This window comes from Canis lupus, chromosome 30, assembly GCF_003254725.2.
Source record: "Canis lupus dingo isolate Sandy chromosome 30, ASM325472v2, whole genome shotgun sequence".
NCBI classification, from domain to species: Eukaryota; Metazoa; Chordata; class Mammalia; order Carnivora; family Canidae; genus Canis; species Canis lupus.
Genome location: NC_064272.1, coordinates 18,195,653 through 18,214,185, shown reverse-complemented (window position 1 = coordinate 18,214,185; position 18,533 = coordinate 18,195,653). Strand labels below are relative to the sequence as shown.

Genomic DNA, 18,533 nt, shown 5'->3' with positions numbered 1-18,533 from the left:
ACCAAGTACTATATATAGGAGCAGAGGCACTTAGGTTTCAACATGACCTTCATTTAGCAAAAATGTTAAGAAGCCTGTGATTTTTAAGCATAGAGTTAACAAAGATTCATCAGTTCAGTAAACATTTAGTGAGCTCCTACCAAATGCTGAGCATTTTCTAGGTACTGGGTAATGAATAAAGTAATTCATGATCCCTATTCTTATAGATATTACATTGGGGCATGGGGGGAATAGAGAAAAAATAATACAATATAATGGGGTAAAAGGATAAAGAGTAAAGGCAAGTGAACTAGTTTATATAAAGTTGTCAAGAAAGTTCTCTTTGATAAGTTGATCCTTGGACAGCGATCAAAGGAAGCAAGGAAGCAAATCATCCTGGTATCTGAGAAAGAACATTTTAGACAGAAAATAGTAAGTACGTAAGCCCTGTGCAATTAGGATGAGAGGGAGAAGTGTTACTAGAGCACTGTGAACTGAGGAAGGGGAGCAGGGCCAGATCACATAGACATAGTGAAGATTTTTGATTTTATAAATGACTGAGAAGAGAAGCCTAGAAGGTTTCAGAACACGAGTGGCGTTTGTGTACAGAATTAATCCAGTCATTGTGTGAAAACTGTGCTACTGGAGAGCAGAGGATGAATCAGGGAGACTAGTCTGGAAGCCATCACTATAGTCCAGGAGAAGATGATAGTGGCCTGTTCTAGGGTAGCTAGTAGAGTAAGTTTCCGAATGTGTTTTATAGGTAAAGCCAACAGGATTTATTGTTGAATTAGACATGTGGTGTGAGAAAACAAAGGAGTCAAAGATACTGACAGAGTTTATAACCTGAGAAACCAGAAGTCTGGAACAGCCATTTACTGAGATGGGGACAACTCCTAGAAAAGCAGGTTCCATAGGGAATCAGTGGTTCTGTTTGAAACAGACTCAATTTGACATGCTTAAGCAGAGGTGTCAAGAAGGCAGTTGATACATGAGCCTGGAGTTCATGGGAGAAGTCCGGGCAAGAGATAAAAATTCGGGAGTTGTAAGATTCACATGTCCCCACCCTTAACAATTTCTCCACTTGTTGAGCTTTTGAAATATGTTTTTTTAATATGACCTATTAACCCTGAATGATTGAATTCTTTCATGAGAACTGTGCTTTTATATCTCATAAAAGCATTCCTCATGAATATTTTCAATGCTACATAAGCTTATTTTTCTCCATTCCCTTTCAGAACTGAAGCCACGTGGTGTGGCAGTCAATTTGATTCCAGGGTTACCAGCGTATATCCTATTTATGTGTGTTCGACATGCTGACTACCTGAATGATGATCAGAAAGTAAGGTCGTTGCTAACATCAACAATTAACAGCATCAAAAAAGTATTAAAGGTCAGTTCATGTTCCACAAAATTCTCATAGTGAACCTTAATGATGACAGAATCTGCACCAAGATATTTTCCTTTCTTAGATTGGAGCTAAATTGCCAGATGTGAACACTTTCCAGTCTTAACTGATAACTTACACTGTCGACAACATTCCTTGCAACATGTCTATATGCCTTCTTGTACAGTGGGGCTCAGGTTTAACAGTAATTAAAATTAATTTGATATAATTGCATTAAACTGCAGAGTAAATTTCTTCATAAACAAAATAGAAATAGTCTGTTTTGAGATCTTACAAATAAATTAAAAATATTTAGTGTGGTCCATATATATAGGGAATATGATGCTCTAGTTAAAAAGTTAAAAAGGTATTAAGTAAGTTCAACATGACATGGCTTGTTCATAAACGAGATGGCTGATAAAACATTAAATTTTTTCTTCCAACTTTTCTTCCTGTTATTCTCCAACTCACCCCATAATTTTCCTTGTTACCTGAAATGCCTGGTTCCATGTGAGAAGCAACAGATACTAAGCAGAGAGGAAAGGCTTGGAAAAGGCAGCAGAATTATGTAATAGAATTGAAAGACCTGCATAACTCAGTAATCACTGTGTCACCTCCTCCTCTTGCCTCTCTAGAAAAACAATGAACATTATACTTAACTTTAACTCACACGTTTCTGTGAGGAGCTAAGAGAATGTGTTCCGAGTACTTTGCTTTCTGATTATCTAACTGAAGTTGGATGAAAACTTTTTGGATGGAGATAAGTGGATAGTTAACATGCCCAGTGGACGTTCTCAAATCTAGTATGTCTTTCATTAACTATTTTTTAAAAAACTGTGGTAAAATACACAAAACATAAAATTTACCACCTCGCCACTTTTTCAGTGCATGTTTCTGTGACATTAAGTACATTCTCATTGTTGTACAACCATTATCATTGCCCACCCCCAGAACTTTTTCATGTTCTCCACCTGAAGTTCTCTTCTCATTAAACACACCCTCTGTGCAGCCCCTGGTGGTGAACCTTTGACAAATGCTGGTTCTCCGTCCCTGCTATGCAGATATTCTATGTAGTTAGTTTCCCGATAGTTACCAAAGCATGGAGTTTTTGAAGATTTCACACTTAAAAATTGTTGGAGGGGGCACCCGGGTGGCTCAGTGGTTTAGCGCCACCTTCAGCCCAGGGTGTGATCCTGGAGACCCAGGATCGAGTCCTGCGTCAGGCTCCCTGAATGAAGCCTGCCTCTCCCTCTGCCTGTGTCTCTGCACCCTCACCCGTCTCTCATGAATAAATAAAATCTTTTAAAAAATTGTTGGAGGTCTTCTGATGTAACCCATTTCATTTTTGGTATATTGATGCTGTATTGCATTTAGCCTGCAAGTGTTACTAATTTGTAAGTCAATTCCTACGAAGATAGCAAAATCAAATCATGTTTTCTCCCTCTCATCCTAATTGCAGGAAGACATTCCTCTAATTTAACTGATCATTATATAGTATACTCATGACATACCATGTATTCTTGGTAAAAAATTAAAAAGGAGTGGGTACTAGCATACAACGCATTCTTGATGCCCTTCAAAATTGATGTGAATTTGCCTCTCATCCCAGTTCTGAATTGAAGTATATTTGCCTTTGATTTAGCAGCCAGTTGTTTGGCATGTACCCTAGTCCTGACGAAGAGCCATTCAGCTCCCCCCTCTCCTCTTCTGCCCAGGATTTCCTCCACCCCACCTCGGATTCTCTGTTCAGGAGTTGTATCACTGATACAACTAACCTAATCTGGGATTCAGCACTTCCTGGTATATAGTTCCCTCTTGTGCTTTAGTCCCCTCTGACCCTCTCAGTAACCCTGAGGGAAGTGAGGTGGGGTAAGCTGTGGTTGAATGAATTGTTTTCTGCCGAAAGGGACTTAGGCTAAGCTAATACCAGCAGAATGATCGGGCATCTTTTTCTAATGGCAAGAAAATAGATACCAAGCAAAGTAACAACCAACCAACAAATATGGGGTTGAAATTTTCTAGCAATGATGTAAGACTACAGTTGCAGTCTGATTTATTTTTGTAATTATAATGTAACTGAGAGAAGTGGGCCTTCTGGTAACTGTTCAGTTCCTTTCAGGTTGTTATCTCCCTAAGGAAAGTGAATGTAGCCTTTTTCTCTCCTTCAGAAAAGAGGTGATGATTTCGAAACGGTCTCCTTCTGGCTCTCTAACACATGCCGGTTTTTGCACTGTTTGAAGCAGTACAGTGGAGAAGAGGTGAGAAAACCTTGATTACAAAACCAGCATGATATATTTTCTCTGACCCCTTTAAGGAAAAATTTTAAAGCACAAAACATTTAACCATTTGTTAATTTAGAAACCTGAATTCAGAAGTGGCTTGGAAGCTCATAGTTTTGTTTGATGTCCATTGTTTATGAAACAGTGAACTAGAGAGCAACATAGTTTCTTCCCTCTGAGAGTTTGTATTATGAGAAAGCATAGCAGAAATACAGTGAGCATTGGTTAATGAATTATAATGAGCAATGAAACCTCGTCAGTATGTGGAAATGGGCTTTTTGGGGACTGATATGAAAAATATTGAACTATTTAAAGAATTTTGGCTTTTGATAAAACATAAAAGGTGATTAAGCTGAGGCATATCTCTTTAGATTGGTCCAAAAACCCGTTTTGCTTTTATTTGCAGTGATAGGTTCATCAGGTACTTGATAGACTTCAAAACTATGTAATATATTAATATTCTTTATTAAGGCCTACTCAGTGAATATCAGACAGCACTGAACTGTACACTATGATTTTTAATTCTTACAACTTCTCTGTGATAGAAATTATAACCCAGTTTTACAGATGAAGAAACTGAAGTTCGGTGAAGTTCATCAATTTGCCTGGGTCCTCTTAGTCAGAAGGAGCAGAGCTGGGATCTGGGGCTGCCTGCCTGCCTCTGACAGCCTGTGCCCCTACCCACTGCTGCCCATGCCTTCCATTTTTTGCCTGGAAGGCAGGCAGAGAAGCTGACCAGCAGCATTTTCTAGGCACCCAGAGGCTAGAGGCAAATGATGGAAAATATAAATATGAGTAAGATACAGCCCGTGAGAACATGGGACAGACAGACTAGAATTGCTGTAAGGGGCCATTAGTTATCCTGTCAGTCTCCACTTCTAGACCATGTTAGGTCGTTTGTAGGGAGGCAGATGCTTGACTGTGGGTAGAATCCATCAAGCAGGCAATGTCTGACAAAAGTACCTGCCTGTACAGTTGCTTTTCCATTTTAACTAATACCACCAAAAAATTCCATTCTAATCCTGGATGGAAAATCATGTATCATGTATCATTACCATGAAATGTAATAAAGGGCATTTTTTAATTTTTTGATCAACCTCTTGGTCTATTTTCAGATTATGTGTGCCCTCCAGAGGCAGTATTTATAAATAGGACTGTATTTAATGGAATTGAAGTTAAGAGATTAATACTTTAGATAACTTGATGTTTGGCAGTAAACCTGCTGCATCATGAATGAAAACACTCATTAATTTTTTTTCAAATTATGTTCCCCCGAATTGTTTCACTGACATGGCTATTGGAAAGGCTTAAATGCTAGCTTGCCAAGTTTAGATGTTATTCAAAAACTAATAAGGAGTGGAAGGGGGATACGAAGGAAACAAACACACAGAGCATTTGAGAATGACTATCTGGCATTCAAGCGTGGAACAGATGGAAACTCTTCAGAGGAAAGACAGCAAAGGAATCTAATAAACAAAGGAGTTAGAAGAGACATTTTATTTCACATGGGTCTCATTAACTTTGCTTTCTGGTTCTACCAGGGCTTTATGAAACACAACACATCTCGCCAGAATGAACACTGTCTCACCAATTTTGACCTGGCTGAGTACCGGCAGGTGCTAAGTGACTTGGCTATTCAGATCTACCAGCAGCTTGTGCGGGTGTTAGAGAACATCCTTCAGCCAATGATCGGTAAGGCGAGGGCTTGGCCGACATCAAGGTCTGCCTGCCTCACGTGCCCACCAGCAGCACTTGTTTTGAGGCATATCTTCATATGAAGAACATAAAGTTGTAAGACTCAGTCCTGAAATTAGCTGAGGAATCCCAGGACCCCAGCCATGACTAATTGGGATACATCAAAATCACTGCTTCCACATGATTGAAAGGGCAGTTTCTAGTGACTCTCCCCAGTGTGATGCCTTTCCCTTGAGATTGGGTTATGCTTTATACCCAGCAATATACCTCATTCTTTGTCCAATTTTCAAAAACACTTTATTTTTTAAAAAGATTTTACTTATTTGTCGAGAGAGAGAGAGAGCCCACTCACGTGCACAAGCAGGGGGAGCAGCAGGTAGAGGGAGCCTGAGGCAGGCTCCATCCCAGGACTCTGGGATCATGACCTGAACCGAAAGCAGATGCTTAACTGACTGAGCCACCCAGGCACCCCTCAAAAACACTTTAAACTTTGGTCTAAGGACGCCTGGGTGGCTCAGGGGTTGAGCATCTGCCTTTGGCTCAGAGCGTGATCCTGGAGTCCTGGGATCGAGTCCCACATTGGGCTCCAGTCCCACATTGGGTTCCAGTCCCACATTGGGCTCCCTGCAAGGAGCCTGTCTCTCCCTCTGCCTATGTCTCTGCCTCTCTCTGTCTCTTATGAATAAATAAATAAAATCTTTAATAAATAAACAAACAAACTTTGGTCTAGAAAACTCTTAACACAGGGCTTCCTGGGGGGGATCCATCTAAAACTAAGGAAGTTGGGGAGAGTTTACATTTCTCCTGCTAGGCTACAATAAAAGGGTTGGGGGTACCATGGCAACAAGAATAGGTCTCAGACACTCCATGATGAGTTCTACATCTCAAGGCCCCTATGGAATTGTTAAAGGTAATTTGGTTTTAAAGTAGTGGTTTCTCATTGGATATAAGTGACTGGGGTGTGCACGTGTATGTATATTTCTATATATGTGTATTCAGCTAGGTGTGTGAGTCCACATACCTCTCTTTAGATGTGTCTACTCACCCTGGGTGTGTATTTTTGTACTGTACTGCCTATATTCCTTGGGAATGTGTAGCGTATATAAAGTAGGAATTAGGAGGCATATATAAATTGCAGGTTGCTAATTTTGAATGAATTGAATTAAATTTGCTTTAAGTTACCAAACTCTGTTATCTTCAAGCAAATGATCAGCAGCTACTTAAGGCTTCTCCCAAGCTACCCTTTCTTTTTCCACGTGTGTGTCTTCCACATTTCTACTTCTTCGTTGCCCTTAGTACTCCCATCTTCCATTGCAGGCCCACAATAAACCAACCATAGTCACAAAAGGCTGAGGAAGCCATGGGAGATTCTTGGCAGTGATTTCTTCAGGGTACCACCTCAGTGGTCAATTTTTCAGTTGTCCCCTAATGGTTGTGTATTCAAAGCAACGTAGGTCAGCTACACAGATGCAAAGAAGGTCAACTTCAGCTAATATTTCTGTTATTTCTGCCTATTTTTATTGACTAAACAGTAAGCTTAGCTCTGAGATGTCCCACTGTAAACTACTACCCCCACCTCCCAGTCATTTGATAACAACTGCCAATGTTTTGTGTCAGCCTGAGGTTCTGTGGAAGCTGCAGTTAGCACTGTGAGAAATAAAATGAATAAGAGATATAAACCGAATCAGAACTGGCCCCTGGTCTCAAGGGGCTGCCAATCCAGGGAGTAATCATCCCATAACCATCCTGGAGGAGGAGGCATAAGCCAAAGTCAAACACTGTGAGGACACAATAGAGGGAGCAGTGCCCCAGATTTGAAAAGACTGAGTTCTGGGATGCTAAGGCTAACCCAAAGCTTCCCTGCTACCAAGGAAAGCTCAGGGCAAGGAAGGGCCCAATTTTCCAGCCCCACACAACCATCCCCTCCCAAGGCTTCTCCATGACCACTGCCCAGTCTCCTGCCGGTCTTGCTACTTGGTTTGCCTGTGGGGCTCAGATATCCCTGGAAAATAACTTATCCTCTCCCTAACTGCTGCATTTGCTCAAAAACCCTCCCAAGATATCCCAGGCTTGTGCTATTATAAGGCTGCTGCTTCATATTTTATCAAATGCACCATTAAGATTTCTTAATTTCATAAATATTTTCATTTAAGAATTATTCCTTCGTTAAAATTCAAAATCTGGAAGCCCTTTTTTGGAAAGTTGTTTTCCCCTCTCTTGAGACTCAGATTATTTTCCTAAATTGAATGTCTGAGAGTAAATGCATGCATTGTGTGAGCAGGCATGTGTACGCATGAAACAGGCATCTCCTAACACGTGAACTCCCCCTGCAGTGTCTGGCATGCTGGAGCACGAAACCATCCAGGGTGTGTCTGGGGTGAAGCCCACAGGGCTGAGAAAGCGAACCTCCAGCATTGCAGATGAGGGCACCTACACACTGGACTCCATCCTTCGGCAGCTCAACTCGTTCCACTCGGTCATGTGTCAGCATGGCATGGACCCTGAACTGATCAAGCAGGTGGTCAAGCAGATGTTCTACATCGTCGGGGCCATCACCCTGAACAACCTCCTCCTGCGGAAGGACATGTGCTCCTGGAGTAAAGGCATGCAGATCAGGTGAGCGGCCGCCCACAGCTCCCAACACCATCCACTCACTGCCCAAACGCTGACCGGGCTTCAGGAGCAGGGGCCTTCTGGCTTGTTTGAGGGCAACGCACCTGAGGTCTGCTGCCAAGCAGCCAAGCAGCCAGGGCTGCCCACACCTGGAGCTGCTTCCTCTTGCCTGGCTGGACTTCTCCCCTCTCATTCGGTATTGCTCCTGACTGCCTTTCAACACATTCTACCCACCACTGTTTGGGAACTCTGCTCCCCCATGACACTAGCTTGTTTGAGGGGACACAGAGCAGATGAAAAGTACTTCGAGTTGAGATAGCTGCTTTCTCACCTCTTGCATGTGTTTTAATTATACCTGACAAGATATCTTTATGATGAAGACTCCTAATGTTTGATTTCTTTTAGAAATTTATTTTGACAAGACACCTTTTGTACCATGGCTACAAGAGCATGTCTAATAGAATCTTTATTAACTTAAAACATGCCCCTCTGACATTTAAGAAAATGTGCACTCAATGGTCTGCCCAGCTGCTCCTTGGCATAACCCATTATCATAATAAAATTGATTTTTTTTTTTTTTTTTGCAAATCATTTGTTTTAAAACAGAATACTCACCAAGAGAGGGAAAAAGGATCTCTCCTACATAAGTCTTTAGTTAAATCTCAGGAAACCTTGGCATTCTTTTCAAATTTTTCATTCTGATACACAGCCATTACAGTTAACGTTAAAAAGATAATACTTCCCTCTCTGGTAGTAGAATTTATTTCTCTAAGGTTTGTTTACACCTGTGAAGCCCTACTGTAATATCATCTTGCCTCCTATCTGCCTGACTGCGAAGTTCTGATCGTGTATCCATTTAGTGCGTTAGCATGAGAACCACTGTCACTTGTTTGACTGCCTCTTACAACCTCAGCATCTGTGTAGTCTCCACATCTCTCTCCATATTTGGGGCCTTTTCTCTCCCAGCGCTCCTCACCCCCCACTTACCTTGTCTCCTTCCATCCCTGAGCTTCCTTAGGCCACAGCTCCATCACCCACGCTCTTCCCTAAAGAGGGCTGGAGTGCAAGGCCTATGTGGGGGGATCTTGTTTCTCATGACTACCTTGGATTTTGACATAAGAAGGAAAAAGTACTCAAAGGTTACTGATTCTCTCCTCTGATGTTGTAAGACAAGCTAGAAAGCATTTTCTGGTCAGCTGCATAATAACACGGCCGTGTTATGTTCTATTTTGTCTTTCAGCAAGTTTTATTTTGTAATTTTTGCTGTAATGGCTGTATTTCTGCTTTCCATTGAAGTTAATTATATCCTCTAGTCATTTACTCTTATATAATTATGATTATAAACCTCATGGCTATAATAAAACCTTAAGCACAGCTGGTAAGATTTAAGAAAATTGAACAAAAATACTGCCTGTCATTTTAACTGAAATTCCTGACAAAGCCATACATAAAAAATTAAGACATTTATGACAACATTCTGTAAATTTGCATTCTCTCCCTCTTTCTCTTTTTGGCATAGGTACAATGTCAGTCAACTGGAAGAATGGCTGCGTGACAAGAATCTGATGAATAGCGGGGCTAAAGAAACCCTGGAACCTCTCATTCAGGCTGCTCAGCTTTTGCAAGTGAAAAAGAAGACAGATGATGATGCAGAAGCCATTTGTTCCATGTGCAGTGCTCTAACCACTGCCCAGGTGAAGCACCTCTCCCTGCTGAGAGTTAGTGTAGTATTTGTCAAGGGGTGACACTTAGGGAAGTGAGGTCCCTCAGTCATGACTCTTGTCTCTGAACTGACTTCATGTGATTGGAGAAGACCTATATCTATACAAATCTTAAAGGAGATTTTACCAGAAAGTAAAAATTTGGGTGAGAGTCACAATCATCCACAGTCCACATTCAGCAAATACTTACTGTGTACAGTGTTCTGCATAACACTCCCAAGCACTGAGGTGCAACCAAGAACAAAACAACGTCCCTGCTTCCAGGGGGTGTACATTCTCTGCGTTCTATGGAGCCTGTATTCCAAAAAATAATTTTCCATACTATTTGATAATTGAATGATATTAGACTTCTCTAGTTCTAAGACAGATGATTCTTGTTCCTTCATTTCAATAAATGACTGATTGAGTGCCTATCTCAAGGCACCATACCTATTACTGGGGGAAATACGTCAAACAATAAGAAACAGCCCTTGCCTAAAAGGAATTTTCCAGTGTAGTAGGCAAGAGAGGTGTACCCAACTGATTCTACTATAAGAGGTTCCAGCATTCTATAGTAAGATGTCTAAAGGAAATGCTGAGAAGATATTACTCTGTTCAAGGAAGGTCCTATTAGCTGGGCACTGCATTTAAGGAAGTGAAAAGAGGGGAAGGGCAATTTGAGGATGCTGGCAACAGCATGAGGCAAGGCATTGGTATAAACCATGCCCGTTTTTCTTTTGCCAGTTATTTCTTTGCCGACTCCTGGGCTTTCTTAATGGTCTTTACATGTCTCATACTATAAACAGCTTATAAAGATTACACATAAAATATGCATAGAAAGCAGCAAGATGGAAACGAGGGACACTATTAACAAACAGTTGCTGCTTGGGTAGACTGAGAGGATTGAGTGGGGACACTCTTCATGTTGTGTTCTTTTGTATGGTTTGGTTATTTTTCCAAATTTATATTGCTTCTTAAAATGTTCAAATATTCCATTAATACATTCCTATTTTAAAAATTCACATGATAAAGGTAAATATGCCTTTTTAGACCAGCTCTCTCTCTCCTTATCCCAGCCAGCCCTGAGTAGAATTATAAACTGTATGCACAGATCCTTTTAGTTTTCCAGACTGTAAGCACCTAGTGTGTGTGTTTGATAGTATGCTGAAGACTTTAATCATTTCATTTCTCACAGATTGTCAAAGTGTTGAATTTGTATACTCCAGTTAATGAGTTTGAAGAAAGAGTCTCTGTATCATTTATTCGTACTATACAGGTAAGATCTCCTAGGCTTTCTTTTTTTGTTTTTTTGTTTTTTTGTTTTTAAGATTTTATTTATTTATTCACAAGAGACACAGAGAAAGAGGCAGAGACATAGGCAGAGGGAGAAGCAGAAACCCCGCAGGGAGCCCAATGTGGGACTTGATCCGGGAATTCCAGGATCACTCCCTTTGCCTAAGGCAGACGCTCAACCACTGAGCCACCCAGGTGTCCCGGCTTTCTTTTTCTTTGATTCACAAACACGGTTTTTTGAATGAAAATTTTATAGTGTTTGAAAGAAAATGTGTTTTTAAATTGTATTATCTCTAATTTTAACAATGCATTAATTTTTTGATAACAGCTTATTAGAAAAATGAAGTGATTTTAAAACAAATGAAAACATTCTTTATTAGTTGAGGACTTGGTAGATTTTTGGTGCGGGGAAATAATCTTTATAGATTCAAAGAACTGATGCTCTGTTTTTATTTTTTTTTTTATCTCAGATGCGTTTACGAGACAGGAAAGACTCTCCTCAACTGCTCATGGATGCTAAACACATCTTTCCTGTCACCTTTCCTTTTAACCCATCCTCCCTTGCACTAGAAACCATCCAGATCCCAGCCAGCCTGGGCCTGGGATTCATATCACGGGTCTGAAAGTGATGTGATATCAAGGCAAACACTGACAATAAGAACCCATTATTTCCAGTGAGCTACTGAAGAGACATTTTTAAAGAAAAAGTACTGATTATCTTTCAAACAAGAGTTTATTAACTGGAAATTTCCCTAAGTACTTTCATCACCATGGAAAGAACAATAGGCTTCTTTGTGCTGTGTTACCTTAATAGCAACACTCACCCTGGGTCAGTTAGGTTTCCCAAGGTATGTACATGCAGGTAAATGATGGAAGGAAGGGGGAAAAATGTCACCAGCTGCCGGCATTTACTATAAATCCTTAGCACTGCATCTAACTGGTATGGTAAGAATGTAAATGCCAGCTATGAGCTGTTGTTAGGAAGGCACCAACAAAGAGCCTTCTCTGCGCGGACCAGAAGAATTGAAAGAAAAATTGCCATTGAGTACATATCATATCAGTTCAGGAATAAATTATGTTGATACTGTCAAACTGGATCAAAGAAATAAACTGGCAATATATAAAGTAATTGGTCAAGTAACTTCTTATATGTGTCACTATGATATAGAGATATTAAGAGAATGTTGGTTTGCCATATAGCATAGAAGTCCATTTGTACTGTAGTTTACTGAGCATTTTAAATTGCTGCTACATACTGTGTTCTTTAATATATAAGCGATACTCTTATTAGGCACTACAACAATAAGCTTCTCTTTTATCAACTCTGTTTACAATTCAATCAGATCAGTTTTAACTGGATTATGTGCAAGTATATACAGATTCACCTGCATAAGTAGCAGACACTGGGAAGTCATGTAGTAATATGACAAAATGTTTGACATTTAGGGATAGGATTAGACAAAGTGGCTATTGTTGATGTCATTATTTATTCAGAATGTATTACATTGATGTGCTCATTAATTTTCCCTGGGTGGATATCACATCAGGGTACAGTGTTCTGTAAATTGACTTATTTTTAGTTCCCGGATTGGATTCCTGCACTGCATATTCTCAGCCCTGACAGGTTTTCTTTCTTCTTAATTTATTAAGAATTAATCTCAGTTACTATCTAGAGAAGATTGTCAGCATAGTCATGATTCAGGTCTTAAAACCTTGATTATCCTATAAATTATGCAAAAGAAGGTATATAACAAATACTATGGTTCCATTTTTTTTTTTTTTTTTTTAGGCTTTGCAACTTCTATAAATGTTCTCGGTACCACTAGATACTTTAAGGAGCATCATATTACGAATACTTTAAGACTTATATAAGAAATATAAGAAGATTGCTAAATTTTGCAGAGGACTTGTTTCATTAAGACCCAGATCCTATAAGTTTCATTCTGAAATCCTAATTAAACATATTCTCAATTTTTCCTGGAATTCCTAGAAAGACAGTAGTAAGTCTTGCAAGTTGTACGAGAGCAAAATCTTAGCTTTCATTAGAAACTCTGGTTCTGAATTACACTCATAGATTTATGTAAACTTAACTGCTAGATCGTCTATGAAAAATGACATCTTATTAAAACGTGCAATATTAATGGAAGTCAAACAGTTTCAAATCATGATAAAGATTGTTTTTAAAGGACAAACACTGTCTGTTAACTTATTTGGACCTCACATTCCGCACTTATACAATAAGAGGGTTGGACCCTTACACATCTAAAATTCTCTCCTCTTGCCACTTGAACCATAGAGAAACTAGATGCAGTTACTCAGTGAGTTCACCCTCGAATGGAAAGAGCAGTGTTTGCTGCCTCTTAATTCTGGGAGATTAATAAAATGTAAAATCACAAGTTGACGTAACCATAACCTTTCTTAAATGTACATGATTTACATACATCCTTTTAGACAGTAAATTCATTTGAGTAATTTTTATTGCATCATGTACTACCGTATTCAGTTTGGATACATTTATTTATTTGCAAAATCCACCAAAAATACTAGAGATTCAATCAGGCTCTCTTAGTTTTCCCCAGTTGTCAATGTGGTTTTCAATGAGCAATGAACTCTTAAAACCATTTGGTTAGTACTGAATGTGCCAGAGTACTGACTTGTTGCATAAGGGAGATGCTAAAAAGATGCCACCCTGCTGTAGACTTTCCACCTCAGACCTGGAAATCCTCCCCCCAGGCCCTCCCATAGTTTAGTCCCTGTGCAACATGTCCTGTGCACACAATCCTGCCATGTCTTCAAGAGCACACTGTAGCTCTTACTGCCATTGCAGCCCTTTATATTACCCCTGACAGCTTGTATCCTGAAATGTCTCTTTCTTGTCTCCTGTCTTTCTGCTGGAAAGTGCTGGGGCCTCCTCCTTTCCACACCTGGGCCAGAATCTCTCCCGGTCAGTGATGGTCACACAAAGATTCTACTATTCCAGGCTCCAGTTTCCTCTGAGGGCTAGCCAGGACCCCAGATGGGTATCTGAACTAATTTCTCCTAGCAGCCTAAAGATCTTTAGTCCTAACAAGAATACCTTACAACCAGGGAAACCCAAGTCCTGGTAAAAGACTCTCTGCTACTTTCTTGAGGATACAACAGTAATCTGCAGATTAGGGTTTCTTTTAGCCCCTCTGAGGACAGCTCACCCTCTCTCCCAACTACACTTTCTCACCCAGCTTCAAACCTACCTTCCCCAGCCGCCTACTCACCCACTCTGGCTGTGGAAGGCAGTGGATGGAGTCAGTCCTCGGTTGCCACCCTGGCCTACCTTCAGGCCAATGTTTGTTGTTCTCACTCAGCAGTACATTCTTTAACATTGTCACTAATTTGTTTTTTCATAATTCCCCTGGGACACATAGTAGCATTTCAAAGAAAGATCTTGAAAGAACCTGGTTCTGTCTTAATAGCTCCTTCTCAACAGTCTCCCCACACACCTTACATATGTACTTAGCTCATGTCTTGGAACGCAAGGCTGAAAAACTAGGAGCAATTTTCCTTGTAGCTTTTCTTAGGTTAAGGCTTTGGTCTCCCTGACCTGAGAGTAACTATAAAGCGGAAGGTAAGATCCACAAAGAGATTCCTTTGGAAGTTTTGGAAAATCTCCACGTACCGAGACTTCTTTTGTCAAGTGCAAAAGTACAAAAAGATATATTCCAAAGCCTACCAAAGGAAATTTGGGGATTCTGGTCAGTTTGTATGGTTTGCTTTATTTCCTTTGTTTCAGTGGATTATTGAGAATTGGCTCTTTCTGAGTGAGTCATTATGGGTTATATAGATCAGATCTTTTAACGTGTGGGAGGCTATGAAAATATTGGAATTTCAATGTAGTGATTTAAGAAATTACTCCTCTGGTAATCCTAGGTAAAGGGGCACCAGTCCTATCCTGAGAAATCCTCACACGATATTCATATGCCTGCCTGCCTGCCTGCCTTCTTTATTTTTCTCTTTTTCCTTCTCTCTCCCCCCTCCCTCCCTTCCTCCCTCCCTCTCTGTCTCTGTCACACTTACACACAGAGTCACCAGAATGTAGAGTTCCCCAGGAGGCATAAACAAGGATCCTCTGGGTAACTTCAATTGTTGAGGACAAAACAGAAAGCAAAAATTAGTGTGTGACCTTTCAATTCTCCTGCTGAAAGTAGTACAGAACAGGACCTTGCACCTGGCGATGCTTTTCTTAGGCTCACTTCCTCTGTTACCTCATTGTATCCTCACAACAGCACTGGAAGGTAGGAAGGGTAGCTACTACAGTCACTTGCTGATGATAACTTAAGAGGTCTGCGACTTGCTGAGGTCACGCAACCTTCCGCGATGCCACTTCCCTGCATGCAGCAGTGGCAATGTGGCAGGTGGGGGCAGGAGACTGAAGTCTCCAGGTGACATTCTGTTTCTCCTGGTACCTGTGGGGTGCCCTGGGTCAGCAAGAGGTGTTTTTTTCCTTCTTCTTTTTCTTATCGGAACTGGCAACTGGCATATGGGAACCGAGCAAGTGCCAAGTTCCAGGTTCTTTGTGCTAACGAGATGAAGTGCCCAGAGCCTGGTGGCTCTCTTCTTGTCAGTTACCTGCTATAACTGGTTTGATTTTTATAATGAGTCAGAGCTCCCTCAGAGGGTACAGTGCTCTGTGCTTAGGTCTTTAATTAGTAGCAGGCTGTCTCAACCTGACTGGAAGCAGTGAAAGCCTCCCACAAGTTAAGAGGTAGGTCACTCTCAACACACACCCAGAGCCACCACTAGAGCCACCAGGTGAGCTGTGCATCCTGCAGCCAAGCCCCCTCCCCCCACCCCCACCCCCAGGTACCTTCTGAGGCCTGTCCCTGGGCAAGCCATATACAAGTCAGTGTGTTTGAACATTACAGTGTGTGCATGCTGCCAGTGTTTACTTCGGAGCTAGGAGGTGTGCTATGTGCATGCATGTTAGAGAGGCTCTGTGTATTGCTGTGGCCTCTGTTCATGGATAAGTGCATTGTGATTCCTTCTCAGGCTGTGCTGTGAGGACCGCCTTAACCCCTGCTCCCTTCCCTCTGAGAGCTGCCTTAAGTTCTCTGGAACTTTTCCTCTGTAAGGGACTGACTTACCTGGAGAGGATAATCTTGCTGTGTTTCTCAAGGTTTTGTGAGGGTTTTGGTTGGGTGTGGCCTCCAACCACTATTCCCTTCTTCCCTTCCTGCATGACTCTCTCCTTCTGTGACTTTGCCTTCCTTTCTTTTCTGTTATTTCCAAACAGGTAATAGAACTCAGGCAGCACCAGTCTCAGAGCCAGTGAATGCGCGCTGAGAGACTGTTCCTGAATTTGGGGGGCTTTGTGTCACAAGTAAGCAAATGAACATATAGAAGAAAGAGATAAGTTAGCTTCTTAGTAATGCTTAAATGGCTTGTTTTCTCTGATCTTTTTCTTAATACAGGTAAAGGGTACAACTGTAAAACCTTCCATAGACATGCTTTAGAATGTTTTTTAGGAACCCTGTACTGTACTATATATAAAAGTTTGAATGAAAACTGGGAAGAGTTCTGTAAGTTCTAATCCATTGTATTACCCTAAATTAAATCAACCTGGAGTTATATTCAGCAGATTTCTCAATAGATCAGGAACTGAAAGGTACTCTGTAAAATAGCTGTCAAATGCATTTTATATGTTTTTTAATTTTATAATTTGGTCTAGCGAAAATGTTCGTTAGCTTAACTGAATGAATGTCTTTAGCTTCCTAAAATGAAGGAAAATGACTAATGTTTCCTTAGTATTGTGATACAGCTTGAAATATTTGAAAGAAAAATGTTTTTCAAGTGGAAACTGGTATGTATAATTAAATGCTTGGTAGGTCAGTACATTTTCATGCATTTTTCAGCTAACAGTTTCAAATATCTTATTGTTACCATATGTTAGAAAAGTTTAGCCTACATTTCAGGCTCTCTAAATCACTTGAGTCATTTAATATTTTCCAACAAATGGTGAATTTTTCTCTTAAATGTGGGATATGTGTGTTGTAATTTATGATTCCTAGTTATGTATTTTTGTGGACTCCTGGAGTAATGTTCACTTTTTTGTGTCCTTGGAAAATTTAAATTGCTCTAACAATGTTACACAGAAATGAGCTCATGACATTTAACATACTGTATTTTAATTGTTAACTTTAATTATTAAGTTACTGTGAAACAGATATGCCATTTAACTACAGTGAAACTGAAAATTGCAGGTTTTCAAATATTTTTCCTTGTTGGATCTGGAAAAGGAATTCTATTTTGTTCTACACAGAAAAACATGATACAGTTAATCTTTGAAAAGTTCTTAGGTAACATATTCATCCATTAGAAAAGAAGCAGAAATACTGAGAAGTGAAAGATATTATCAGTCAACTCTGGTTTTAAACTGAAACCATCCCAGCATATCTCACATGGAATTTTAAAAAATAAGTTAATAATTCAGCTCCTGTCAACAAGAGCCTTTGAAACATGCATTTTCACTAGTTGTTATCTAGTGCTAGGATGAAAACCAAAACAATATCAGATCGACATTTACGCTCTAAATTTGTAGCTGTCTAATGTTGTCCTTAGTAAATGTGTGTCATTAATGCTGTATTCTCCTAGCTATTATAGAAAATTGTTCAAATAAAGATATGGAAATAAAGGATTTTTGTTAGTGTCTTATAAATAAACTCACAGCACAAAGAACACAGGACACACACCAACGTAGAACACATTCTGGGCTGTAAAAGCACACTTTTAATATTTAAGAGACATACAGTGTCTGCTTTCAGATGACAATAGAATTAAACTAGGTATTAATGTTAGAAAAACAGCTGGAAAATCCCCAAATTTGGAGCTTAAACAACAGTCTTTTTAAAAAGATTTTTAAAAAAATTTTCTGAGACGGAGAGCATGCATGTGGACTGGCATGAGGGAGGGGTAGGGACTGGGAGAGGGGAAAAGCAGACTACTTGCTGAGCAGGGAGCTGGACACTGGGCTGGATCCCAGGACCCCAAGACCATGACCGGAGCCGAAGACAGACACAACCAACTGGGCCACCTAGGCACCCCTTAACACACTTCTAACAGGGATTTAAAAAGAAATCTTAAACTACATGAAATTGAAATTATAAGTTACCAAAATTTGTCAGGTGCAGTGAAAGCTGTGTTTAGAGGGAAATTTATAGCATTGAATGCTTGCAATAGAAAAGAAGAAAGGCCTATAATCAATCGTTTAAGCTTCTGAGGAAACTTAGGAAGGGAATATTAAATGCAAAGTAAGCAGAAGAAATAAAAATCAACAGAAATCAAAGACACCGAGGATAGAAAATCAAGAGAAAATAGATGAAACCAAAAGGTGGTTCTTTAAAAAATCAATAAGCCTCCAGCCAGTTTAATGGAAAAAGAGAAATGACCTACAGTAGATTAGTGGTTGTGTAGGGCTGGGAGGAGTTGGGTTTTGGGAATTGAGAGGATGGAGCCATAACCAAGAGACATGAAATTTCTTTTTGAGATGATGAAACTTAAAATTAACTGTGGTAATAGTTTAATCTGTGAATCTACTAAAAACCACTGGTACACTTA

General features: G+C 40.1%; 1 protein-coding gene across 4 annotated transcripts in view; it reads left to right on the top strand.

Annotated features, from left to right (window-relative positions):
* Window positions 1-17,610, top strand: part of MYO5A (myosin VA) — a 191,859-nt gene extending 174,249 nt beyond the window's left edge. For all 4 annotated transcript variants that reach the window (XM_035708806.2, XM_025472765.3, XM_025472764.3 and 1 more), the window contains 7 exons: window positions 1,218-1,372; window positions 3,535-3,624; window positions 5,187-5,337; window positions 7,674-7,956; window positions 9,473-9,647; window positions 10,849-10,929; window positions 11,417-17,610. In XM_035708806.2, coding sequence (XP_035564699.1) covers window positions 1,218-1,372; window positions 3,535-3,624; window positions 5,187-5,337; window positions 7,674-7,956; window positions 9,473-9,647; window positions 10,849-10,929; window positions 11,417-11,569 — 1,088 coding nt within the window. In that variant the 3' untranslated portion in view covers window positions 11,570-17,610. The remainder of the gene's footprint in view (window positions 1-1,217; window positions 1,373-3,534; window positions 3,625-5,186; window positions 5,338-7,673; window positions 7,957-9,472; window positions 9,648-10,848; window positions 10,930-11,416) is intronic.
* The last annotated feature ends 923 nt before the right edge of the window (window positions 17,611-18,533 follow it).